The sequence below is a fragment of the Aythya fuligula genome, chromosome 1, assembly GCF_009819795.1.
Source record: "Aythya fuligula isolate bAytFul2 chromosome 1, bAytFul2.pri, whole genome shotgun sequence".
NCBI classification, from domain to species: Eukaryota; Metazoa; Chordata; class Aves; order Anseriformes; family Anatidae; genus Aythya; species Aythya fuligula.
The window spans coordinates 135,272,475-135,295,319 of record NC_045559.1 but is presented as its reverse complement, the minus strand read 5'-3'; the positions used below and the strand labels follow the sequence as shown (position 1 = coordinate 135,295,319).

Here is a 22,845-nt window from a genome sequence, read left to right as displayed (position 1 = left end):
CACAGCCCCCTTTCTCTACTGTGAATGAATGGCTCCAAATCATTTGGCTGCCTTCCTGTGAGGTTAGGACTACACATAAGTCAAGGAACATAGACTGGAGTTGTGAAGTGAATTACAGCCAATTCAAAATAAGGAAAAAGTCAGCTCATTTTTTTACAAAGATTCCACGTTCACGAGATCTACAAAAATGAGGGATTCCATCACTAGGAAACCGTGGCAGTCCACTGTTGTATCACAGTGCTTGCCTTGGGTGTCCTTACTACACCCATCAGAGATCTTAAGTGCTATTCTGAACCACAAGGCATCTTCAAGGCTTCACAGTGTCAGCGATGCCTGTGTATGGCACCCTGCAACAGTTCTCCCGGGCTTCTAAACCACCCACTCACACCATAAGCATGTACCTGAATGCACAAGCAATCTCACTGTTTTTAGCTGCACAGTTTATGAGACAACTAAATATACAGCCATGTCAGGGCTTATCTGCACCTAGGTTAAAAAATAACAGGAGCGTATTCTTCCACCTGAATCAAGAAGAGTCCACAACCTGCTCTGGAAGCCAAAGGGGTGCCTGATGCCTGGGGGAACAAGTACTGCTGCTGACCTTCAGCAATTCAGAGCATCCACATGACAAAGAGCACATAAAATCAGCCAGAATTTGTCCTCTTCTGTGTCTGTTATGCCAATAAACTTGAAATACAACAGGGCAGGATTTGACAAAAAACTGCAGGTAAGTCTCAACAGCATGTATGTTTTTTTCTTTCCATAAGATTGTTCACATTCGTGATCAACCCAAACTTTTCTAATTGAAATGTTTCTCGTTCCTTTATAGTATGAGTTAATAAGAATGAATCACAGATAAGGACAATCCTAAACTAAAGAGGCACAGTACAAAGCTTTGCTATAATCAGGGAAACTACTGTTATCTAGAGTCACAGAACAGCCACATTTAATTTTGCATTCCGCTCTTTACCCCAAAGAAATACTAATTACACTCCCCTTAGTCCCCTTGTGTGGTGCCATCCAACATGCACATCAGAAACAATGAATATATACATCAACTGAAGAGTAAGGATAATTTCCTGTGGTTGTTTTACAAGCAAGAGATTAAACTGCTACTACCCTGCAGAGTTTAAACAATGTGCTTGTAATAAAACTGATGCCATACTATGTAATCAGAAGTCAAACAGAAAGTTTGACATGCTTACTGCAGCATTCATATGTAAAATGTGTGCAGTGGAAACAGCCCAGCCCTCTAATTTCAGCCTTTGTTTCAAAATGAAACCTCGGGCCAGGTGCCTCTAAGTATTTGCTGAAGTCCCTGACAAAGGACCAAGAATTTCTACAGGGAAATGATGCAAAACACTGATTTCCCTTGCACAAACAGCAACGCTTTGAAGGCCATCAGAAGGGGGACTCAGTTTGAGCCTGCTAGCAAGCATTTCACTTCCATCTGTTAACTGCATGTGGAAATTTTAAAATGTATTATCTAAATTATACTGCTCATTCCTCAATTAGTTAAATGATCAACACAGATCCTGTATGACACCAGAGATATCTACCACAGCATCTGATGTCTTGCTCATGTTATGAACATCCCATAGACATCCACCCATGGTGAATGGGCAGAATACGGCCACACAGCTCCGCGGACCTTGCTGGGCCACAAGCAATGCGTTGGGATCTCGATGAACTCCCCGTTCTCCATTCCCTCAGGGAAGCACAGAGGGTGACACAGGCAAAAAGCTGGGCTCAAGCATTTCCAGTGCCTCAGCAGGCAGGCCTGTGGGGGCTGAGGAGGACAGCAGGGGAGGCCGGAGAAGGACTGTGGTGGAGGAGGGGGAATGAGAGACCAGAAGCAGTATGGGACAAGGTGGAGGGATAGGAGGATGGAGCCGGTGCCAGCTGGCAGGGCTGCCTGAGAGGGAAAAGTGGCAGACAGGGCGTGGGCTGGGCGAAGCTGCCAGCAGGCAGGCAGGCGTGGTCCGGCGGCCCTGCCAGAGCCCGGCCCTGCCAGAGCCCAGCCAGAGCCCTCTTGGAGAAGATCCCATGATGGGCCCCTACAGCCCCGGGCACACGCGGCCCTGGGTGACCAGCCATGGGTGTCCGCTGTGCCCACCTGATGAAAGGGTCAGGGCCTCAGTGCTTGCATACCCCTGGAGGTAACTCAGTTGAGGGTGAAGCCTGTTAGTGATCACCCTAGCATTTTAAAACAGTTCCCAGTTGCTCAGTCTCCCAGATTAGGCAGTGAGGAGTCCAGACTGCAACACAGCCGTCATGGTGTGAGCATCAGAAAGGAAGCAAGGCTTTCAAGGCTCAGAATCACAGAATCACAGAATCACAGAAATTCTAGGTTGGAAGAGACCTCAAGGTCATCGAGTCCAACCTCCAACCTAACGCTAACAGCCCTCCACTAAACCATATCCCTAAGCTCTACATCTAAACGTCTTTTGAAGACTTCCAGGGATGGTGACTCCACCACTTCCCTGGGCAGCCTGTTCCAGAGTAAGAGACCACAAGCTTTGTTCAAGATCCAAACTGCCTGAGAAGCACCATTATTTAAAAAAAAAAAAAAAAAAAAAAAAAAAAGTCATCAAAAAAAAACACAATTTAATCAGCACACACCCTTACTTCAGATCAGTGAACAGCCAAAATGGATCAGTACCTGCTTTGTAAGTCATTCAGGTGCAATTTGCCTACATAATGGGTGGCTGATGAGACAGTGACGATCCTAGCATTGTGACTGTGCGTTCCTGATTGCTTCAGCGTATCCAAGAGGAGGTTAGTCAACAGGAAGTGTCCCAAGTAGTTCAAGCCAAAGTGCTCCTCAAACCCATCCTCTGTCTTCCTTTCAGGGACCAGCATCACCCCAGCTGGAAGAGAGAGTACAGGGAAAACCAGTTGATTTATTGCAAAGAAGAAGCTAGACAGAAGGAGCACGGATCTCCTGCTGCACAATGTAAACATGGCATTTAGAGCAATGAATGACTGGTGATGGCATGTGAAGCGTAAAGCTGACACTGACTGATTCCTGCCGAGAAAAATGTGAAAATCCCCGCTTCCACTCCTATAGCCAGAAAACAGGTAGACTGTCTCTCCCTCCCTGCCAGGTTGCGAGGATAAATGAAAAGTGTGAAAAGTGGTCTGAAGACATTAAATGCTGATTTAACCCTCTGCTGCCATGCCAGAATCCAATGCTGCAGATCCACAACAACAGTAAATCTACCAAGAAGATGTGGGAACTGGGTGATCCCAGCAACACTACCTCCATCAAAGAGCTCAGAGTGGAGGCAAGACCAGGCTAAGTAGCAGATCTTTTCTCCCAGATAGTTTTCTGGTGAGCCCTGGCTAGAGTTTAAAGATCTGTTGAGTCTTTGTCTGAAATCTGCAACTTCTATCTCACTGGTGTGGGTGAGAAAAGATGCAGTAAATTTACCCAATATATATTAATTACTATGTTTACATGCAGCTGCATATTGAAACAACTTTTTGAATGCTTATTTTGGCAATATTTTTGCATATATTTCTACAAACTGCTATTTTCTCACTCACTGCCTAGAATAAACATCCACATCCTTCACTCACACTGTTGATTTCAGCATCTTGCAGAGAATCCTGTGCTAACATATGAACTATACCGTGTCCTGAAGCTGTGTGATGGTGTAGTGAGTTTACATGGCAAGGTTTTGGTAGCAGGGGGCCATAGCAGTGGCTTCTGTGAGGAGAAACTAGAAGCTGCCCCATTGTTAGATAAGAGACCCACTGCTGACCAGAGCCAAGCCAATAAGTGATGTTGTTTGAGCCTCTGTGAGAGCACATTTAAGAAAGGGAAAAAACAAACAAACAAACAAACAAACAAAAATACAACTGTGGCCTCGCAGCAGCTGGAAGAGTGAGAGGAGTGAGAAACAGCCTTGTAGACGCCAAGGTCAGTGCAGCAGGAGGGCAGGAGGTGCTCCAGGGAGGCAGCAGCAGTTCCCCTGTGGCCTGTGGAGAGGCCCCTGGTGGAGCAGGCTGTCCCCCTGCAGCCCATGGGTCCACATGGAGCAGATCTCCACGCTGCAGCCCGCCCATGGGTGGAGGAGCCCCTGGTGGAGCAGGTGGATGTGGCCTGGAGGAGGCTGCAGCCCATGGAGAGCCCCCGCAGGAGCAGGCCCCGGGCAGGAGCTGCAGCCCGTGGAGAGGAGCCCACGCAGGAGCAGGGGGCCTGGGGGGAGCTGTTGCCCACCTGTGGGGGACCCGTGCTGGAGCAGTTTGCTCCTGGGGGATGGATGGACCCTGTGGGACGGAGCCATGTAGAAGCATTTCTTGAAGAGCTGCTGCCTGTGGGCAGCCCTCGCAGGCTCAGTTGGGGAAGGATGGCATCCCGTGGGAGGGACCCCACAGGGAGCAGCGGCAGAGAGTGACAATGAAGGAGTGGAAGAGACAAAATGTTAGGCACTGACCACAGCCCCCATTCCCCGTTCCCCTGTGCTGCTCAGGGGAAGGAGGTAGAAGAGGGCAGATGGGTGGAAGGCATTTTTGGTTTCTTTCCTTCGTTTCTCACTTCTTTAGCTTGTTTGTAATAAGCAATAAATCTTACTGTCTCCCTATGCTGAGTCTATTTTGCCTGTCATGATAACTGTTGAGCGAGCTCCCTGTCCTTATCTCAACCCTTGAGCCCTTTGCATCGTATTTCCTCCCCCTTCCCCTTTGAGGAGGGGGAGTGAGAGAGTGGCTGAGGTGGAGCTCAGCCACCCACCCAAGTAAAACCACCACAGGTGGTTATCTATCCCACTTGATTATAATGTGGATTCGAATGTTATAAATTATTCTTGTTTTATTAAAATTTAATTATCTTACAAGTGGACCTGACCTTTGTAATTTAAATGCAGCTCATAGAGGATAACATTGCAGGCCAATTGTCTTCTCTCTAAAACACATGAATATGATACAGCAGAAAGGCCTACTCTACTTACAGATATAAAATGGTCTCAGCTTCATCCTCACACTACTTCATGGGTCCATCAAACACCCTTTAACTTTCTATTGCTTGACATCAGATCAGTGATGGCACATTCAATTCCCACCATAAATTACACATGCTGTGTGTCTGTCTCTCCTTCTTTAGGAGAGTCCAGCTGTCAGATAGCACTGCTTTGCTACTGCTGCTCAGATTGAACAGGTTACATTTTCAGGATCATTTTAGTATGGTTAATGTATATAGCTTCATCCAGAAATTCACCTATGGGCTACTGCTTAATGGGCACAGACATCAAAAATAGTTGGCCCTGTGTGGAAACGCAGTCCAGAGTGAAACAGGCCATTTCATAGGAGTGGAGATCAGCCATGCTACTGTTTGTGGAGACTGCTGTGTTATACAGTAAGGGAACAGAAAGTATGAAAGAGCATGAAAGGCTGGAAAACAGCAATGTTCAAAGGACACAGAGAAAATGTGTAAAACGCATCAGATGGAAAAGAAAATGCAGGTGAGAAAGGGAGCAGAAGACAACTCAAAAAGTGGAGTGAGTAAAGGCAAGGAATGAGAGAAGACAGAGGACAGAAAGAATGGTAAGAGGGCAAGTAAAAAGTTTGGGTGTAACACAACACACTCACATGCAAAGAAACTAAGACTGAGCATGAGCAAAGCCCTTCCTCCACTCTGCTGGCTGATGAAATGAACGAGTGAAACACAATTCAGATTACATGCCTGGCCTCTACACAAGCTCTGACTGGTGTATCTCTGTCATCACAGTCACTTTCCCAGGTCACTCAGAATGACAGCAGAACCCAGTCACCGGATGTGCTATCTCTGCATGACAAACCTCATCTTTAATAATGGAAAGATACAAATTAGAAGGCGTCTGTCTGGGTGTCCCGTTGTATTTTTTTTTCTTGGCAACACTTTGTGTGGTGCAACTGCTCACATAGCTGGAAAACGAAAAAGACTTCAATTTTCCTCCATAATCTGCATGTGCAGCATACGATGACATCCAGAACAGAGGCGCAGACTAAACACTGGCATGAAGGTTACAAATGGACAGAAATGTGAGATAAGTTCTGCTATGATGTGGAGCTTTCTTGTTTTCTGGGACATGAAGAAGAGGAAAAGGGTGGGAGGGACAACAAACCACAAGCACCCAGACCAAGTCTCAGTCAGCTAGAGCGTGAGTTTTAGCAGAGATGGGGTTTGGCATGAGCTGTTGGAGGGCAGATGGGAACAGTACTGTATCTTTGAGCACAGGGGTGGGTACAAGGAAATGATTTGCATCTCTCTGGGGCTCATCCTGCCCTCCAAAGCTCTAAAACTAGAAAAGGTGGGAGGGAGCAGTTTGCAAGAGGTATATTTGCAGCAACACTGATCAAACGGCAGTCCAGGAAAGGAAGGAGAACATAAAGCAGCCCTTGCACAGCAAAGCAGATTGTGATCCCCAGCTGCTGCTTCTTCATCTGCCTGGGCTGCTGCAGGGCTTGCTGTAGGCCTCCCCATACACACACACACTTCTGCCAGCTGAGTCAGAGGAATTTGTCCAGTGAGAAGTGCCCTAGATGGCTGCTACAGCCCTTCAGTTTTAACCAGCAGGCAAAGTCGGACAGGCTGTCACTGCTCCCTCTGGCCTATGCTGTACCAACTGCCCCCGCAACCCCTGAAGAGGTGTGGGATTTCCAGAGCACATACAGGCTCTGCCCTCCACCCCAGTTAGTTTCCACCATCTGTGCTGCACGTCCTGGGAGCAGAAAACAGACCTGAGATCAGGTCATGAAATGGAAAAAAAGTTATGTTCATGCAATGTACAGCTGTTAAAATACATTCCCTAAAATTGTCCTGGTCATTCTTCGAGAGCTTCCTCTGAGCAGAAATGTGGTCAAGTCCTTCAGCAAGCACAATCACCCCTGCTTGGATTTCTTGCTGTTACAATTCTCCTTTTGTCATCAACAGCTGGTCAAATACTATTAATCCAATAACATCTTTGAAAGACACAGATTTTTTTAAAGGCTTTCATCTTTGAAGTGGTTCATATCAAGGCTTTCAAAAAATGTTGTCCTGCAATTTGAAGGCATTTTCTCCTCTTAGTTGAGGAAAAGCCATTTTAATTCCTTGAGAGTGAGTGTGCAAAGCCATACCCACTGGGCAACCAAACCCAGCTGCTTTTCTGACAAAAGCAACTGTAGCAACAACACCTTTTTTTTTTTTTTTTTTTTAAATTATTAACTCCCTAACATTCAGTAGGTACTAAAAGTGGCACACTATTGATTTCTTTTTTTCCAGAAATGTCATCAGCTTTACTCAAGGGCCTGGAGGGGTAACTCAAAGAGTGAAAGCTGATTCTATTTTTAATTCCTTCAATTAATCTAATAGTATTTGATATGTTTAAAAAATATATATTTTTTTTCATCTTACCTCTTCGCTGTAAACCAAGAATGGTTTTTCTAATTCTTCTGGCATGAAATACTACCCAATATCTGTCTGACTTTACCATCAGTCAGTTTCCTCATTTTTTTGGAGCACATGTGAAATTTGTAGTGGCAGCATACAGGCCATTAATTCCTCAGATTTGTCTAGATTGTTTCCAAACAAAAAAGTATCACTGATGGCAGCATGGCATTAGAAAATGAATTTATAAGCAAGATGAAAATGATTAGCTGTTATTGAAATGTTCAGGGAAAAGTCTGACAGTGTGCATGTATAAAACTGCCTAAATGACACATTGATGTGTGATTTTGAAACTACGTTGAGTGATTGTTCTTATTACAAAGTAATACATTCCAGTGTGCCACAGTTATTTATGTATTGTAATTTGTTCAAATTACACACATTTTAATTAGCTATAACAAATTAAATATATATTAAATATAATTATGAGTAGGCAGTGGAGAAACAGAAGGCATTTTTCTCTCAAAGAATGAATACACCTCAAGAAAACTGTCTTTGTAATCATTCATCTATTATGATTGTTTATAAAAGTTTCCAGTGAAGCTCTTTGGGATCCATCAATGAACTATTCTTATGTGATTTTAAAAGCATAATGAATCTGATACGGCACTCAACATAGCTAAAAATTTTATGAGCAATGTAAGCATGACAGGCCAGGCACATACCGTATTTTTATTGGATTATATAGGAGGATTTGTACTGTGCCTGCCTGTACTACAGATGAGGGTAATAACTGCAGTAATTCCTGTACCTGAAGCTGCACAGAACATATTTCAACTATATTATACATTTAAAAATACAAGTGTTTCTCCCATTTAGATTTATTTACAGTGAGCTACTTGGAGGTTGTAAAGGTATTTCTCTCAAAACACTTTAAATAAATGAAAGAAAAAACAGGCAAGATCTAAAAACTCTGCTCCAGATGTAGATCAAAATGCCATCCTTCCCAGGCAGGCTTATGGAGCTAGGTTTGGAGGCAGTGCTGGCTTTTTATCCCCAGCAACGCATAGGATAGACAGACAATTCAAGAGCTCAGTTCTATACACAGTGCCTTTGCAGCAGGAGATGAACCTATATAACCACATTCACCTATTTTTTGCTGTTTGCAAGAGATATTTACGATACCAAAAAAAGTTTCTGAAGGAATAAATAAATAGAGAGGGGTACTCCAAATGTAAGTGAAGAGCCTTTTCTATATGCAGGCTGTGCGTTTTTTCCCCCATGAGTGCTGGCACACATGGCAGCACACCCCACTTAGCAGAGGTCCCAAATTGCTCTGGTTTGCACATGCACACACCAAAAGATTACCAATGGGTCTGTCTAGCTGCATAACAGTGCAGCCCACTTCTCTTCTAAATAGGAACAGCTATAATGGAGTGAACATCTTTATAACTGTATAGCTGCTTCAACTAGTTTGTTCCACCTTGTTCAGCTGTGCTGTTATTCCAGAATATGCCCACCCTGCAGTCCCCTCCTGGCTAGTGAGCAATGAGAAGGTGCAATGCCTTATCAGAAGAACTGCCCTCAGAGGCCCTTACTGGAGACACAACTGTACTAACCTAACTGCTTTTGACTTTTATGCCTTGTCTGGGCTGCAGAGAGGTGAATTTACAGCACTGTTACAAAACACTGCTTGCTAAAAATGCTCTTACTAGGTCTGTAACACAGAGCCCAGTGCTGTTTCCCTGCACATCTACTGGTATCTCACAGAAGCACTCCAAGTCTAGACAGGACCACACACAGGAGCCAGATTAACAGTATATGAAAACTGAAAAAGAAAAAAAAAATCCAAAGATTTAAAAACAAAATAAAAAATAAGCTTGATACAGTTCCCTAGTGATGCAGTTCTAGTGTAGAGGGCCTTGTGTAGGCATTTTTCATTATTGCACTTCCTAGTATCTTGGAGCTCTGTGTGAATATATATATATGTGTGTATATATATCCAGTTTTGTAAAGAAAACTGGAGGAAACAGAAGGAAAGCAAGGAATTTTATGCTATAGCATAATGATCAAACCTAGATGGCACTTAGAGACCATGCCAGTGGATTTGACCCTCAGAGACATGCAAAGATATCTGTCTAGCATCTGGGGTGGGACAGTGTCCCCTGTGTAGACCTTCCCCAGGGAGGACTGGACACCATGGTAGCAGGTTTGATAACAGCCTCTTGGGACTGAGCCTTGGGCTGCGGAGGAGAGCTATCTCCAGCAGCTTTGGTCTCTCCTCCCAGAAGAGGAGCCTGCCTGCGTTCTTCTCCCTCTCCTATCCCCAAAATCAGGTGACCCAACTCCGATCTTATCGGGAACAGTATATGTGCAGGAGGGAGGGGAGAGGTTCAGCCCCAGACATGCATATCAGTTTCATCTGCCTCAGTTCTTTCCCGCAAACAGTAAATTTGCTGTCCGTAATTTTCTTACACAGCCACCCTAGCTCCTTTATGCCTGAATCCTATGAGATATGGTATATCCTATAACCCTATGAGATATGGGGCTGGGAGGCTCCCACCGCCTTCCCTATCTTTGGTTCAATTTCCATCACCATTGACACAGGTAGACGGGAATTAATTTTTGCAAGTTATTTGTCTACTTGGAGGCTAGACTGAAGAGAGAGATTATAATCATGTCCACACTGGGGGAAATAGGTTTTTTGTCTGTTAAACATCAGTAAATTCTCACACACACACACAGATCAGTGAAGAATTTCCATACTGCAAGAAAAGGTTCAATCGGTGTGCAACAGAGATTCTATTCCTCAAAATAAGGACTCAGTTCTCATGAATTATGTGGCATCTATTCACTTGCAAACTGACTGAGACCTGTCCTATAGCTGAGACATTAAATTGCCTCTTCATCCTTACTACCAAACCCAGCTTTCCCCCAGTTATTTGCTCTCTTATGTATTTCTTGCTATTCAGTAAGAATTTATGCTACATTCATAGTTCAATTCTATTTTAAAAGTCTTTCAATCACAAAACATGAATGTACTGCCATCAAGTTTTCCCCTGTCCTAAAGGTTCCCACCTGACTGTCCCATTCCCCGCATCAGCTCTTTACTCAATCTCCCATTTGCCGTCTCTCCCATTTAACATCCCTGTCTGACTTCTCTAAACCCTCAAATCCTCAGCCACTTCTCTTCTATTTTAGTTCTCTAAACCTTGTCTTCTTGTATAAATCTCTCTCCCTTGGAAGTTACAGTTTTGCCCCATCTGCCTTCAAACTGGGCTTCTCCCTTCTCCACACTGCAGGTTTTGTCCTCATGCCTACAAATGCAACAGCCAGCACTTACAGAGAGATGTGGTCACTAGCAGCATGGGGTCACCAGCAGCATCAGCTCACCAGCTCTGTCTGGTGAGGCATTTAGGCATTACTTGAAATCACATCCTATCTTCATAGCCATGTCCCAGCTCCAAATTAAGGTAAAACCCGGACACCCACTACCTTTCACCCACCTCTCCCCTCCCCACATCCTGCTTTTCATGGGACAGGACGTTGGCAAAGAGATCAGAGAGCAGCCAGGCTCCCATTCTGGACAACAGAGAGACCAGAAGCTGAAGCAAGCCACAGTGACCGTCTCCACCACAGCTCTGAGGTAGCCATGGAGAAGAGGGGACACTGGTGCCCAGCATCAGTGTTGGTGCCTTTGCCTGCACATGGTGTTTTATGCAGGGGCTTTATACCAGGGTTGTGATGCTAGGGGAAAGACCAGCTCAGTCCCGAGTCAGAACATGCTCAGTACAGGCAAAATCTTTAGATATTTTCATGTGAAAGATGTTTTCCAAACTGGATTGCTTAACAGGCTTCTGTCTCGACACAGGATGGGAATGTTCTACTGGTGCTGAAAGGTTCATCCATCTCTGACACCAAAGCAGCACCTTGCCGGCATTTAGGTCCTCATTCCAAACTACAATAACAAAATAACAACTTTTTTAAAGAAACTTGCCATCATTTTTGACATCATAAAAACCATATATATATATATATATATATATATGTATATTACTATTCTTGGAAAAAGATAAACTCTTTTATCTGGCATTACAAATATTAAATTAAAAATAATTTAGCCTAAGGCAGATAGTTGGCATGAAAACTTTTAGACCAATCATTAAAAGTTTGGCTAACTAGTAAGGAAATAGAGATTGAGTAATGTCTACTGCTAGTGCTCCTGGACTCACCTAAAATGCCTACAAGGGAGAAGTGAACTGTATTAGCTGTGCCCACAGAGATAAAGCAATGCATCTTTCCAGTGAAGACAAGCTCTTAGCCTATCAGTAGGTTAAAGGGAACAAGAAAGATAAAATGCAGAAAATCCACGTTCAATGACAATGAGAGCAACATCCCAATCTTGGTAGGTTCGGTGTAAAACTGAACAGGTTATAATAACTCCTTAAGAACAGATTCACTTTTTGAGTCAGTGTCATGCTGCTCCATAGTGAATATATGAGTTCCCTGGAAAGTGAGTCAGTTATGAAAATATACATATGATCCACAACTGAGGTTTGTTTTTGCACTAAAATCAGAACATTCATAATTGGGCCTGGCCGGGAATAAAACAAAAGCAAAACAAAACAAAACAAAACCTTTTATTCCTAAAAGCGTGCTCAGTAAGTGTTTTGTAATTTGTGTTGGCACAATAGTGAGTTATCACCCTTAAGAAGAGAAAATAGGAAAGTCAATCAAAGCTTTTTCATTCAGCAGGAAGTTCTCCTAGAAGTAAACTATCTCGTTTTGCAATCTTTCTAAAAAATATTTTTACCTAAAAGCTATGAAAAGATTAGGCAAGAATAAACCATGGCTCATCCCTGCCTCTCAGTAAAGCCAGTGGCAAATGTCCCACACACTTACGTAGAACCGGTTGGGTTTCCTAATCCATCAATAGCTGAATTATTGTATCTGTCTTCCACTGATAAAAAATTCACATTCAGAACATAAAAGCAAGTGAGTCAAGAACCTACAGCATGTGGAACCTAAGATATTTCCCTTTTCAAGAAATGTTTGATATCCCAGGCACAGAAAAAAACTTTGGAAATAATGAGAAAGACATAAAAGATAATATCAAACAAAAGTAATGATTTTCATGAATGAAATCTTTACAGTTTGACAGCTGGAAGTAGCCTAAAGTTGCTCTTCCAACATATTAGTTAATCAAATAAAAAGTAAACCTTTTATAAGAAATCTGGTATCTTTGTAGTGGATACATATTCTGGCAGACAACAATGCCGTTCAAGTACGATAACAGCTCTAGCTGATGACTGCTGCTAAAAATGTGGGCACTAAGTAAATGTCAGCATTGCACAACCATTGGTGGCTCCGAACAAGCTGGGCTGGGCACTGTAGGCAGGATCACGGAGCTCTGACACATGTGCCCAGACACGTTGCTTCCAGTACCCAAGGCACCAAATACCTGTAATGCGCAGTGTGCAAACAGTATGCCAGCCTCCCCATGATTTCCAGTCGCCTCTCTGATAAAGAAACCTCTGCTGAAAAAGATCAACTAAATGCCATATGTTATCACAGGGCTTCTTCAAAAAAACTGCCTCTCAGAGTATCTTCTAATTTTAGAACAAATTAATATTGCATGTTACCGTCTTTACGACTCTTGTAGTTTTGTCCATCATCCATGGAATATCCACTTGAAACCAATCTCCCCTCTACTTCAAATTACCTTTTCCAGCTCTAAAAACCTCCCAGAGGCCCAGCTCTCCCACAATGGCTACTATCAGTCAACCATTACGTACAGGTAAAGGGCCAGATGCCCTTGTGTTCATCCTCCTCTCTTTCTCCTTGTTCTCCCTCTTTGTCCCTCCCTCTCTCTCCTGTTTCACCTCAGCTTGGCTTAAATATTTATCTAATTTGTCTTCAGGGAAGCATAAAGATGAAAAATGAGCCTGTAATCAAGACAATGGAACAAGATTCATGAGAGATCAGTTCCTGAGTTCACCACAGCCTTCTGTATAACCAGAGGAAAAGCATTATTTTTGTTGTAATCCAAGTTCCACTGGAGTCAAGAGCAGCAATCCTCCTCACTAACTTTAACTCAGGGCTTTTCCCAGTTATTTTCCACTTCTCTGGGGCTGTTTTTTCTTCACTCCATTTTATAGCCTGTTTAGCCTGCAGCTGCTACCGACAGGGGAGCTGGCTCTTACCTAATCCAGTGGGACAGGATCTTTTCTAGATCCCAGTGCTATAACGTAAGTAAATGTGGTTAAACGTAGCCAATCCATAATACCCGTGAATAGCTAGGTACCTATAAAATTGTTTGCATTTGTTATATCCACGTGTTCCCACCCCTCAAATCTCACATTTCTTCTGAAGATTGATCCTAGAAATACTTAAAAACAAGTAATTTAATATGTGATCAAACACGACAACATCCAAAGGACTTCTCAAATGGCTTCAGGCAAAGGATTATGGCTGGACTGCACATGGCTGAACTGACTGTAGGTAACACAAAGAAATATATTGATATTTCACATGCTTACCTGCAGATATGTCTTTTGTTGTGCTCTAGAAATTGAAGAAATAAGCTTATAGAGACCTATTCAGTCTATCAAGAGAGAGATTTCTCAGATGATCCACAATTTATGGAGTATGATCCTCTGAATTAGCCAGCAGTTCAGAATTATTGATTTTAAATTGGCTCAGATAGGTTTCAACCTGAAATATATTAAATGTAATCTGCCTACAATAGGCTAATAATATACTGAAATCTCTAAACTCTTTTTCTGTGTCTGTGTGCATGCCAAGGCATATACTAAATGTAGTTGTCTCTCAGTCCTTTCCTATCCTGAAGCCAAAACCACAAGCCCTTCAGTAAACTGCAACAGAGAAGGTAGTTGCTATTTCATTTTTAGTGAATTAGACAATGTACGTTTGGTATCCAGAGCTATTCTTTTATCGGTATAGATGTTGTGATTTTGGTGTTAGCTCTCTTAGTTTTAAGATCATAAAGTACTGCAAAGAACACATACGTTAAAGCATTATCTAAAAGATACTGAGAAACATTTCTAGCACACAGAGAAAACAATTGACTTCAAGTTAGAAAAAATATCTCTAGCATGAATCAGTGACTGCTGCTTATGGAATTTTACAAAGTGTTTTACATCTGTTCCTTGTGCAGTTCTTGAAGATAGAAGACTTTTTAATGCATCTTAACCATGATACTGTTTTAATGACTGTATTAAATGGCTATGCTACTGTAGATGCTGTAATATACTAAATGATTTTCAACATTACAAACATGCTGTCCTTTTCAAAAAACAAAAAATGGCATCCACTTGAAAATTAGTGGACTAGAATACACATTCTTCTGACCTTTCAGAAGAATTCTTCAGAGTAAGTTCTACTGTATCTACCCTTCTGTGGCTCATAGTTTGACTATTTAGCTAACCTTTTTTTTTTTTTTTTCTCTAACTTTTTTCACAGAAAATGCATTACATTTTGGTGTCTTTTTTTTCTTTCTTCTTTTTTTTTTTTCTCTTTTTACCATTGGCACATTATGTTTTTTAAGGAATGTTTATGTAATGCCCTACTTGCGTCTTTAATACGTTTTGTTTAATTTAAAAGACAAGAGCTGAGCATGCACATTACTGATGCAGAAAGCATAGTAATGGCACAACAGACCTTTATTTGTCAGCTGAAATCATGTGTGTATTCAACCAAATTTTTTTCTTTGAAATTAGGAATTAGAAAGTTAAATATATATGCTAAAAACATCTATAACAAAAAAGAGAGGAGGTGACTTCAGTGCACTAATCTCCAATTTGAAAGCTTAGACTTCTTAACATGCCGAAAGTGGTTGGATATGTAAACCTTACTGAATTTTTTGTGGCATCTGGGTGTCTAGCTCTAGCAGAATATTCTGCAACTCAGGAGTTTGCTATTAAATTAATTTCCAGCTAGATCCTTGAGCCAAGCAAGTGATGGAGAGCAGATATGTTTTTTCAAAAAAAAATCACTAGTGATCTGGGAAACGGATTAATTTCATAATGATCTTTGGTCAAACATATAGTACTGATTGACCTAACACAGCAACTTGTGCCAAATCACCTATCTTTAATAATATTACAATCTTAATTTCATAGTTTGTATTATTGTATGATGTCAGAACTTTCCTCAATTCATCTTGAAATGATTGGCATTTTGTTAGATTCACAAAAGCCCCCGTGTCCTGGTTTCAGTTAGACCAGAATTAATTTTCTTCCTAGTAGCTGGTGGAATGCTGTGTTTTGGCTTAGGATGAGAAGAGTGCTGATAACACCCCGATGTTTTAATTGTTGCAGAGCAGTGCTTATACCAAGCCAAGGACATCTCAGCCTTTCGCTCTGTCCTGCCAAAAGGCAGGCTGGGGGTGCAGTAAGAGCTGGGAGGGGACAGGCCCAGGACAGGTGACCCAAACTAGCCAAAGGGGTATTCCATACCATCTGATGTCATGCTAAACAATATATAGGGGTGGCTAGCCGGGGGGAGGGGGCCGGACTGCTCGGGGTTAGGCTGGGCATCGGTCAGCGGGTGGTGAGCAATTGCATTGTGCATCACTTGTTTGTACATATTTTTATTACTTTCCTATTATCACCATTGTATTATTATTATTATTATTGTTATTATTATTTTTGTTATTATTATTTTCCTGTCTTATTAAACTGTCTTTATCTCAACTCACGGGCTTCACTTTCCATTTCTCTCCCCCCATCCCAGAGAGGGAGGGGGGAGGGTGAGCAAACAGCTGCGTGGTGTTTAGCTGCCAGCCGGGTTAAACCACGACACCCTGTCAAATATCATATATCTTAACATTCATTCAGTATCCATACTCATGGAGATATGATGTGGACAGACCACTATATAAATATAATAGTATAAATACATAAATATAAATATATTTAATAATATATATTAATAAATATAAATATATTTATATTTATATTATATGAACATAAATATAAATATATAATAAATATATATTTATATATAATATAAAGACATAATTATATAGATCAATTTAAAATATTTTAATTTAAAGCAATTAAATAACACTAATGTAGTGTGAAAAGAAATGCAATGTAACAGTTCATGGTGTTTTTACATTAAGTATAATAAATTAATATAATCCTTGATAATGAAGTCCTGCTCCTATGAAAACAGAGAGGAAATTTACTATTAGATTCCAAGCCTGGTATGATTCAGAAGTCATGGGGCCCATATAAAATCCATTTTCAAAAACTAATAGAGATGTCCTATTAGCCCCAACAGACTTCGGGTCAGATTCTGAAAAGCGTATGACTGCCTACAAATGCATTGTGCAGATGCCTGGCCTGCAGGCTTTTCCCCATATGCTAGAAAACAAAAATTCTTCTTCATATCAAGAACACTAGATCTTCAAGATCTGTAAGAAATAATAAAGTATTAGGTGATAAGAAACCCACTATTCTAGATGCATACAGTGAGACATAAGAAAATCCACCATGTCATTAGGGATGTCCTACAAGTACTCGAATGGCCATGCAAAATGCCTTGCTATTGACAACTAAGTTTTCTGACAGAAAGCATACTCACTACTGATAACATGCCCAACAACTCATCCACATAAAACACTTTATTATCACAAGCCTTGTCCTCTCTCAGGGACCCAAGCTTGTTTCTAAGGGATCATTCAAGGAAGGAAGTTGAGCTGACAACTGTCATGAGGTTTTTGAGTGAGTAGTGCCTCCAGCCCTGCAGTCCACGATGGACTGGATCTCGTTCCTTAGCATGCTGCATAATAGTGAAGAAATTGGTTTTAAAGAGAGAGAGAGAGAGACAGAGAGAGAGAGAGACAGAGAGAGAGTAGGGCAGGAAAGGAAAAAGGAAAAACCTACCAGGTAGCCTAAATGTCAGCATTTGTCTTGTATGTGCTCAGTACTGATGGAAAGCCAAGAGAAGATGCAAAGGTTTTTATGTTAGACCTCTATTAGGTATTTTCATTTTCCTCTGATATACCAAGAAAGCACTTAGGCTTTCACTTTAAAACTAGTTACAGAACTGAATACTACAGATTATTTACAAGAACAAACATAAAGGATCATAAACTGGGGGAAAGAGCTTTTAGAGGTGGATGCTGATGATGTGCCAGGTAATGATCAGAGACTAACCTAATTATAAGGGAGTATTTACAGCAGCTTTGGATACTATCAATTCTGTGATTCCGTTAATTTCAGTAAAAAGCAGGGATGGACCAACCATTCCAGACTTATTTCTAACAAGTTGTTTTGTGGTGGTTGCTTGTTTGTGTTTTAACAACCAAATTTTCTTTCCAACTTTAAGTATTTGGTACAATCATAAGTGAAATCAAATGCCTTTCTTGCAGGTCATGAAAATACAGACTGATTCAGGCAGATATAGTCTCAAGCTTCCTTCTCAAAAGAGGGTTTGGGTCTTTGGTCTTATATTAAGCACACTATGAGATCTATTTGCATCTAAGTTGGTTTATTGATTAACAATATGCATTTAACTGCGATTGTATCTGTCCTGTTTCTGCAGCACGTAGGGTAGAACCAAGTCCTTTACTCAAGAGGGTTTCCAGCCACGCTGTCATTGTAGCTCCATCATTTCTCCCCTGAGCTGTCTCCAAACCCCCACCACACAGCCCTAGAAGCGAGTGAATGGCAGGGGCTTCCTGATGGGTGCAGAGATATCAAAACCTTGTGTTCTACAAAATGCTACATGTTCAAAATGCAGCTTGTTTCCCACCTGTGTAACAGTTTGCACTGTGCATCTTTAAAAGAAGGCATATACAACTACAGAGATTTTGCAACCAGGATTAAATATCCACTACCTTTAAGTATTTCATGATTAAAATTATAATGGTAGGGGTTTTTTTGACTAATTAAATAAAAATGAACGCTTACATGAACATTTAATGAATGTTTCATATCAATCAGGAAATAAAATACTCTTGATTTTTTATTGCAGTATTTGCATTACTGAGAGCTGTTTAAGGCATCAACAAATGTAACAAAATATTTTATTTGCAGCACATTTGCCCTCACCTGGACCAAAAGATTCACGGGAAAAGATAATGAGCATGCATGCAAATAATGGGGAAAAGAAGAACAGCAGAAAGCTTCAAAAAGAAGCCTAAATTGTTGCTGTCAGATTTATCCCTAGTTAAATACACCGGTGAAAATTCCCCTTTAGGAAAATGCACAGAGCATATAGGAAAATTATTGTATGGGCTGTTTTCCAAGAATACCGTAACTACAAAGAATAATTAGATGGCAAGCATGTGAATAACTAAGTTTAAATCCTTAAGAGTAATGAGATTCATTTGATAATTGTATGAATGCAAGATAAATGTCATCCTTTTAATTTGTTCTCTGACCACTGAGGATGCAGTTTGATGGACAACTTTACAGTAGCACCTTGATCAGAGCAGTGACTGCTCTGAGGTCACTTGGATAATTTGTTGGATTATGTTTCATATGGATTGACCCCCATCCAGCTCAACACACAGCAAGAGCAAATGCATGCGTTCATAAAAGGGAAATATAAAGGAGAGAAAGCAAAGGTGAAAGGGCAGGTTTTCTACAGCCATGAATTACAGCTTTACTTTGCTTTGCCTTTTTTTTTTTTTTTAATGGATGCTTAGATTTTTCTGCTGTTACATGAGTTTTAGTGCTGGAAAGCTTAGAAACACAGCAAGAAGCAAGGCTTGCAATAACATCACAAGGAAGGGTGGCACCCAAGTGTTCAATCTGCTCAGCTGGTGCTCTCTTAAAATTGCAATTTAACCCCTAGGAAGACAACCCTGTTAGCGCAGCCATACTGTAGCTTGCTGTATGGTTCAGGTAATCGATCTGAAATGTTTAAATGATTGGTGAGAGCCCCGTTTGTCACATCCTCCCCATACGTAAAGAGAAAATGGAACTCACCATTATTCACCAGGACATGGAGTGGACAATTCTTTGCTCTAAACTGCTGCACAAATTGCCGAATAGACTTCATGGAAGCCAAATCACAGTATAAAAACTCCACTGGAAGAGAAGAGGAGATGAACAGAAACAGAGTTAAGACTGTTATAAAGATATAAAAATACATTTACATACATCAGCAAGGACTTCCGTGATAATCTCACCAGAAAAGTGTAAACATTTTAAAACTAAACTTGGCTTTTGCAACTTATTGGTAAAACTGGCTAGTCTCAGAAGATTCCTTCTTTCTTCCCTTCCTTCCTCCATTTCTATTTTAAGCCATCAATTCTTCACACAGCAAACATGAGTAGTGCTGCTCCCAGAGGGTGAAAAGGAGTTTCAAACGGAGCAAATATGTCCAAATCCCAATGCTTTTTCTATTGCTGGAGGGTCTGCAGCTCTCCAACTTTGAGATGAAAAGACATGGAAGCTGAAAATCAAATGGGGAGAAGAGAAGCCACACTGGGTGTCACTACGTTTCTCAGAGGATGACAAATATGTTCCATGTTTTTTTTTTTTTTTGGTTTGTTTGTTTGTTTGTTTTCAGATTATCTGCTGAATGTCTCAAAATACATTTAACATCATTATATTTTTATTTCCAATAAAATAGATCTCTGACAAAAGCATCCTTTGTCCAAGGCATCAGTCAGCCATTGACCCTCATTCCAATGATACAAAATTAATTTAAAAATTAAAAATTAAAGCTTACCAAAATACCCCAATATTTTTAAAACAATCAGATCTGAGAATTCTTATCCTGCCTCAGTTCCTCATCTTTCTCACCCCTCACTCTCAAAGAACTGCTTCGTCTGCTTTCATTGCCTTAGGTGGCAGCCATGACGAGGGTTATAATGTGCAAACAAGGGGGTCTCCCCAACAACATCAGTCACTATCTCTTACTACTAGTAAAGTAGTAAGAAATATGAAAGTAATACAAAACCCACTCCCCTTGCTCACCGTGTCCTTGCAGGACAAGCACTTACTTCGATTTGATTTCACCAAGCTCACTGTCTTTCTGAGCTGTGGCAGCCTCTGCATGGCTCCCAGCAGTGTTGGCCACTGTAGCTGAGTACTGAGGCTCCCACCCTGCTTGACCTCCAGGTCCTTGTTGCATTGTTCCCCATCTCTTCTGCCCTCCCACCTTACTGCTGCCCCACTCCCTTCCTCTGTGGGAAGCAACAGCTACCCCTTCCTTGCATATGGCTTCCCCCACCTCTTGCTAGAGAAGGAGCAAGCTTTAAATAAAGGGAAAACTAAAGTTACACAGCTCTTCACACACATGCCAAATAAAACTTTTCTTTCAGGAACATTAAACTATTCAATAACCAGACTACAGTAGAGGCTCTAAAAAGTGACCTTTCCTTGCTATTGCTTTCCCTGCTCCATCAGTGATGTTTACCAAATTGTTTCATCCTGTCACAATCAGGGCTGCAAGCTGTACCTATAATGCTTCTTTATAGTATGTCTGTGCAATATAGATTCAGGCAGGCCTGCAGGCACAATAGCAAGCTAAATAACAAAGCAATCACAGCTCTTATTAAAATCCTTTATAGAAGAACATTTCCCTCAGTTCCCTTCAGTTTTACAGAGTGCAGAGCTTTAATGATCCTTATATGTTTTGAATAGAGACAATATTAGTCCACAAAAATGGTCTTAGTGAATTCTTATAAATTATTCAGTGGTCCTTTCTAGGAGAGAGAGGGAGAGAGTAGATTCCAGCTTAAAAACACTTTAAATAATTTTTTTTCTACATGGTTGTAAAGTCACACCATTTCAACCACACTATCACATGAATAAGTCTGGATAATATCTTGAGTTCTCTATAGACCTTTAGGAGATCCGCAATTTTGCTTAATTTTACCAATGTCCTGCAACCAGAGGTGGCAAGGAAATGCAGAGGTTATTAACTCCTGCTAAAGAACAGAGTTGTTCAGGTTGTTCCTCCTGTGGCCTGTATGCACAAACCTGCTTGCATTAACATAATAGTAACTACTGCAACAAGGAATGGAATAAAGACCTAAGTGAGTTTTAATGCTGACTCTGCATTTGCTCTGCTTCTCCAGGCAGCTTATCAAGGAAAGCGATTAGGAAAAGCCTGATGAACTTCTTATAAGGCAGTCCCTTACACCACCAATGGAGGAGTCCTTTTTAACACAAAATACTCATCAGGTACAGAAGACATTGGGCTTCCATCAGCTGCACTACGTGGTGGCACAGTGCAGGGTCTAACCACTTCTTCAATACCTTCATAGACTGTGGCAACGTCAGTCACCCTCCTGGTTTTTGCTAATGCCACTAAATACACAAGGAAAGCTGGTGACTGAGAACATTCACTAACCCAAGTTTTAATTTCTTCCCTCATCAAAATTGTGCTTTTCTGTATTGCCAACAACCTACATGTACACTGCGGTGAGATAGCCAGTATGGCAAGACAAGTGCTTTTCAGGCTGACCAGTACAACCTCATCCTTCCAAGAAGGTAACTTTTTGCTACACCTGTCCCATTTCCCCTCCCTTAATTTTGTAGTTTTGGAGCAAATGCTGTCTTTTGTTATGACTGTACAGTGACTAGGCTAATGTCATACTAGGGCGAGACTATCATTACTAAGCTTATTTACTTTCTTATATGGGGAGTGTGTCATCATATTCAGCATTTATAAAGCACTTTCCATCAAAAGATCAGAACGTGCTTTGGAAAGGAAAACAAACAGGCAAATCAAACCCCAAATTTTTCTTTTCGCTCACAGGGCAGAAACCTTAATGACCAAAGTCCTTATTCATGCTCAGTCATGCACAGCAGGTCTCTGCCAATTTCACCGGAGGCAGAGCCAGGCTGCCCTAGATGCCATCGCGCTCTGGAAAGTGGGACAGAAAAACTGCTCTGAGTCAGTCATTGCAGGGCTGTGAATAGAAACCAAACTTCTTCCTGTCCCAGGATTTGAGCACTTTGTTCTAGTACCGTTCTGAGGTATTATGCATTTAGAAGATAAGGATAACAGGTAGTTTTTAGAATATTTCAAAGTATGCAAAAATATACTAAGTGAGCCTTTTTTTTTTTAAAAAAAAAAAAAAAAAAAAAAAAAAGTCTTCATTAAAGACCAGCATTTAATAATGTGAGCAAATGACCAAACCTGTACTTGCACCAGCAACGTGAATGACAAAGCTTTTCAGAAACAAGGGGAAAAGGTATTCTGTGTAAGGTAGGTATGAGCAAAGAGAATAAAAATGTGCAATAACAGCAGGCAAACTGAAATGTAAGCCAATATTAATATGTAGATATATCATTTCATATCATTTTAGTTTGTCAGCCACTAGACTTCAAATTATTCAAGTACCTATTAATTGATAGTAACGGTCATTCTGCTTTTGAGTTTAATAGTATAGTAAGTTTTAAAAACTAACGGGTTCCTTTGATTTGCTGTATGCCATTAAGAATAAAAATGGGGAATAGAAGCTACATATAAAATATCTATATACATATACTCTACATCTA

The 22,845-nt window shown here is 41.1% G+C and overlaps 1 protein-coding gene across 2 annotated transcripts in view; it reads right to left on the bottom strand.

Annotated features, from left to right (window-relative positions):
- DHRSX (dehydrogenase/reductase X-linked) overlaps positions 1–22,845 on the bottom strand; it is a 215,173-nt gene that overhangs the window by 43,303 nt on the left and 149,025 nt on the right. For both annotated transcript variants that reach the window (XM_032187688.1, XM_032187678.1), the window contains exons 4-5: positions 19,315–19,416; positions 2,663–2,870 (exon numbers count right to left, since the gene is read on the bottom strand). In XM_032187688.1, coding sequence (XP_032043579.1) covers positions 2,663–2,870; positions 19,315–19,416 — 310 coding nt within the window. The remainder of the gene's footprint in view (positions 1–2,662; positions 2,871–19,314; positions 19,417–22,845) is intronic.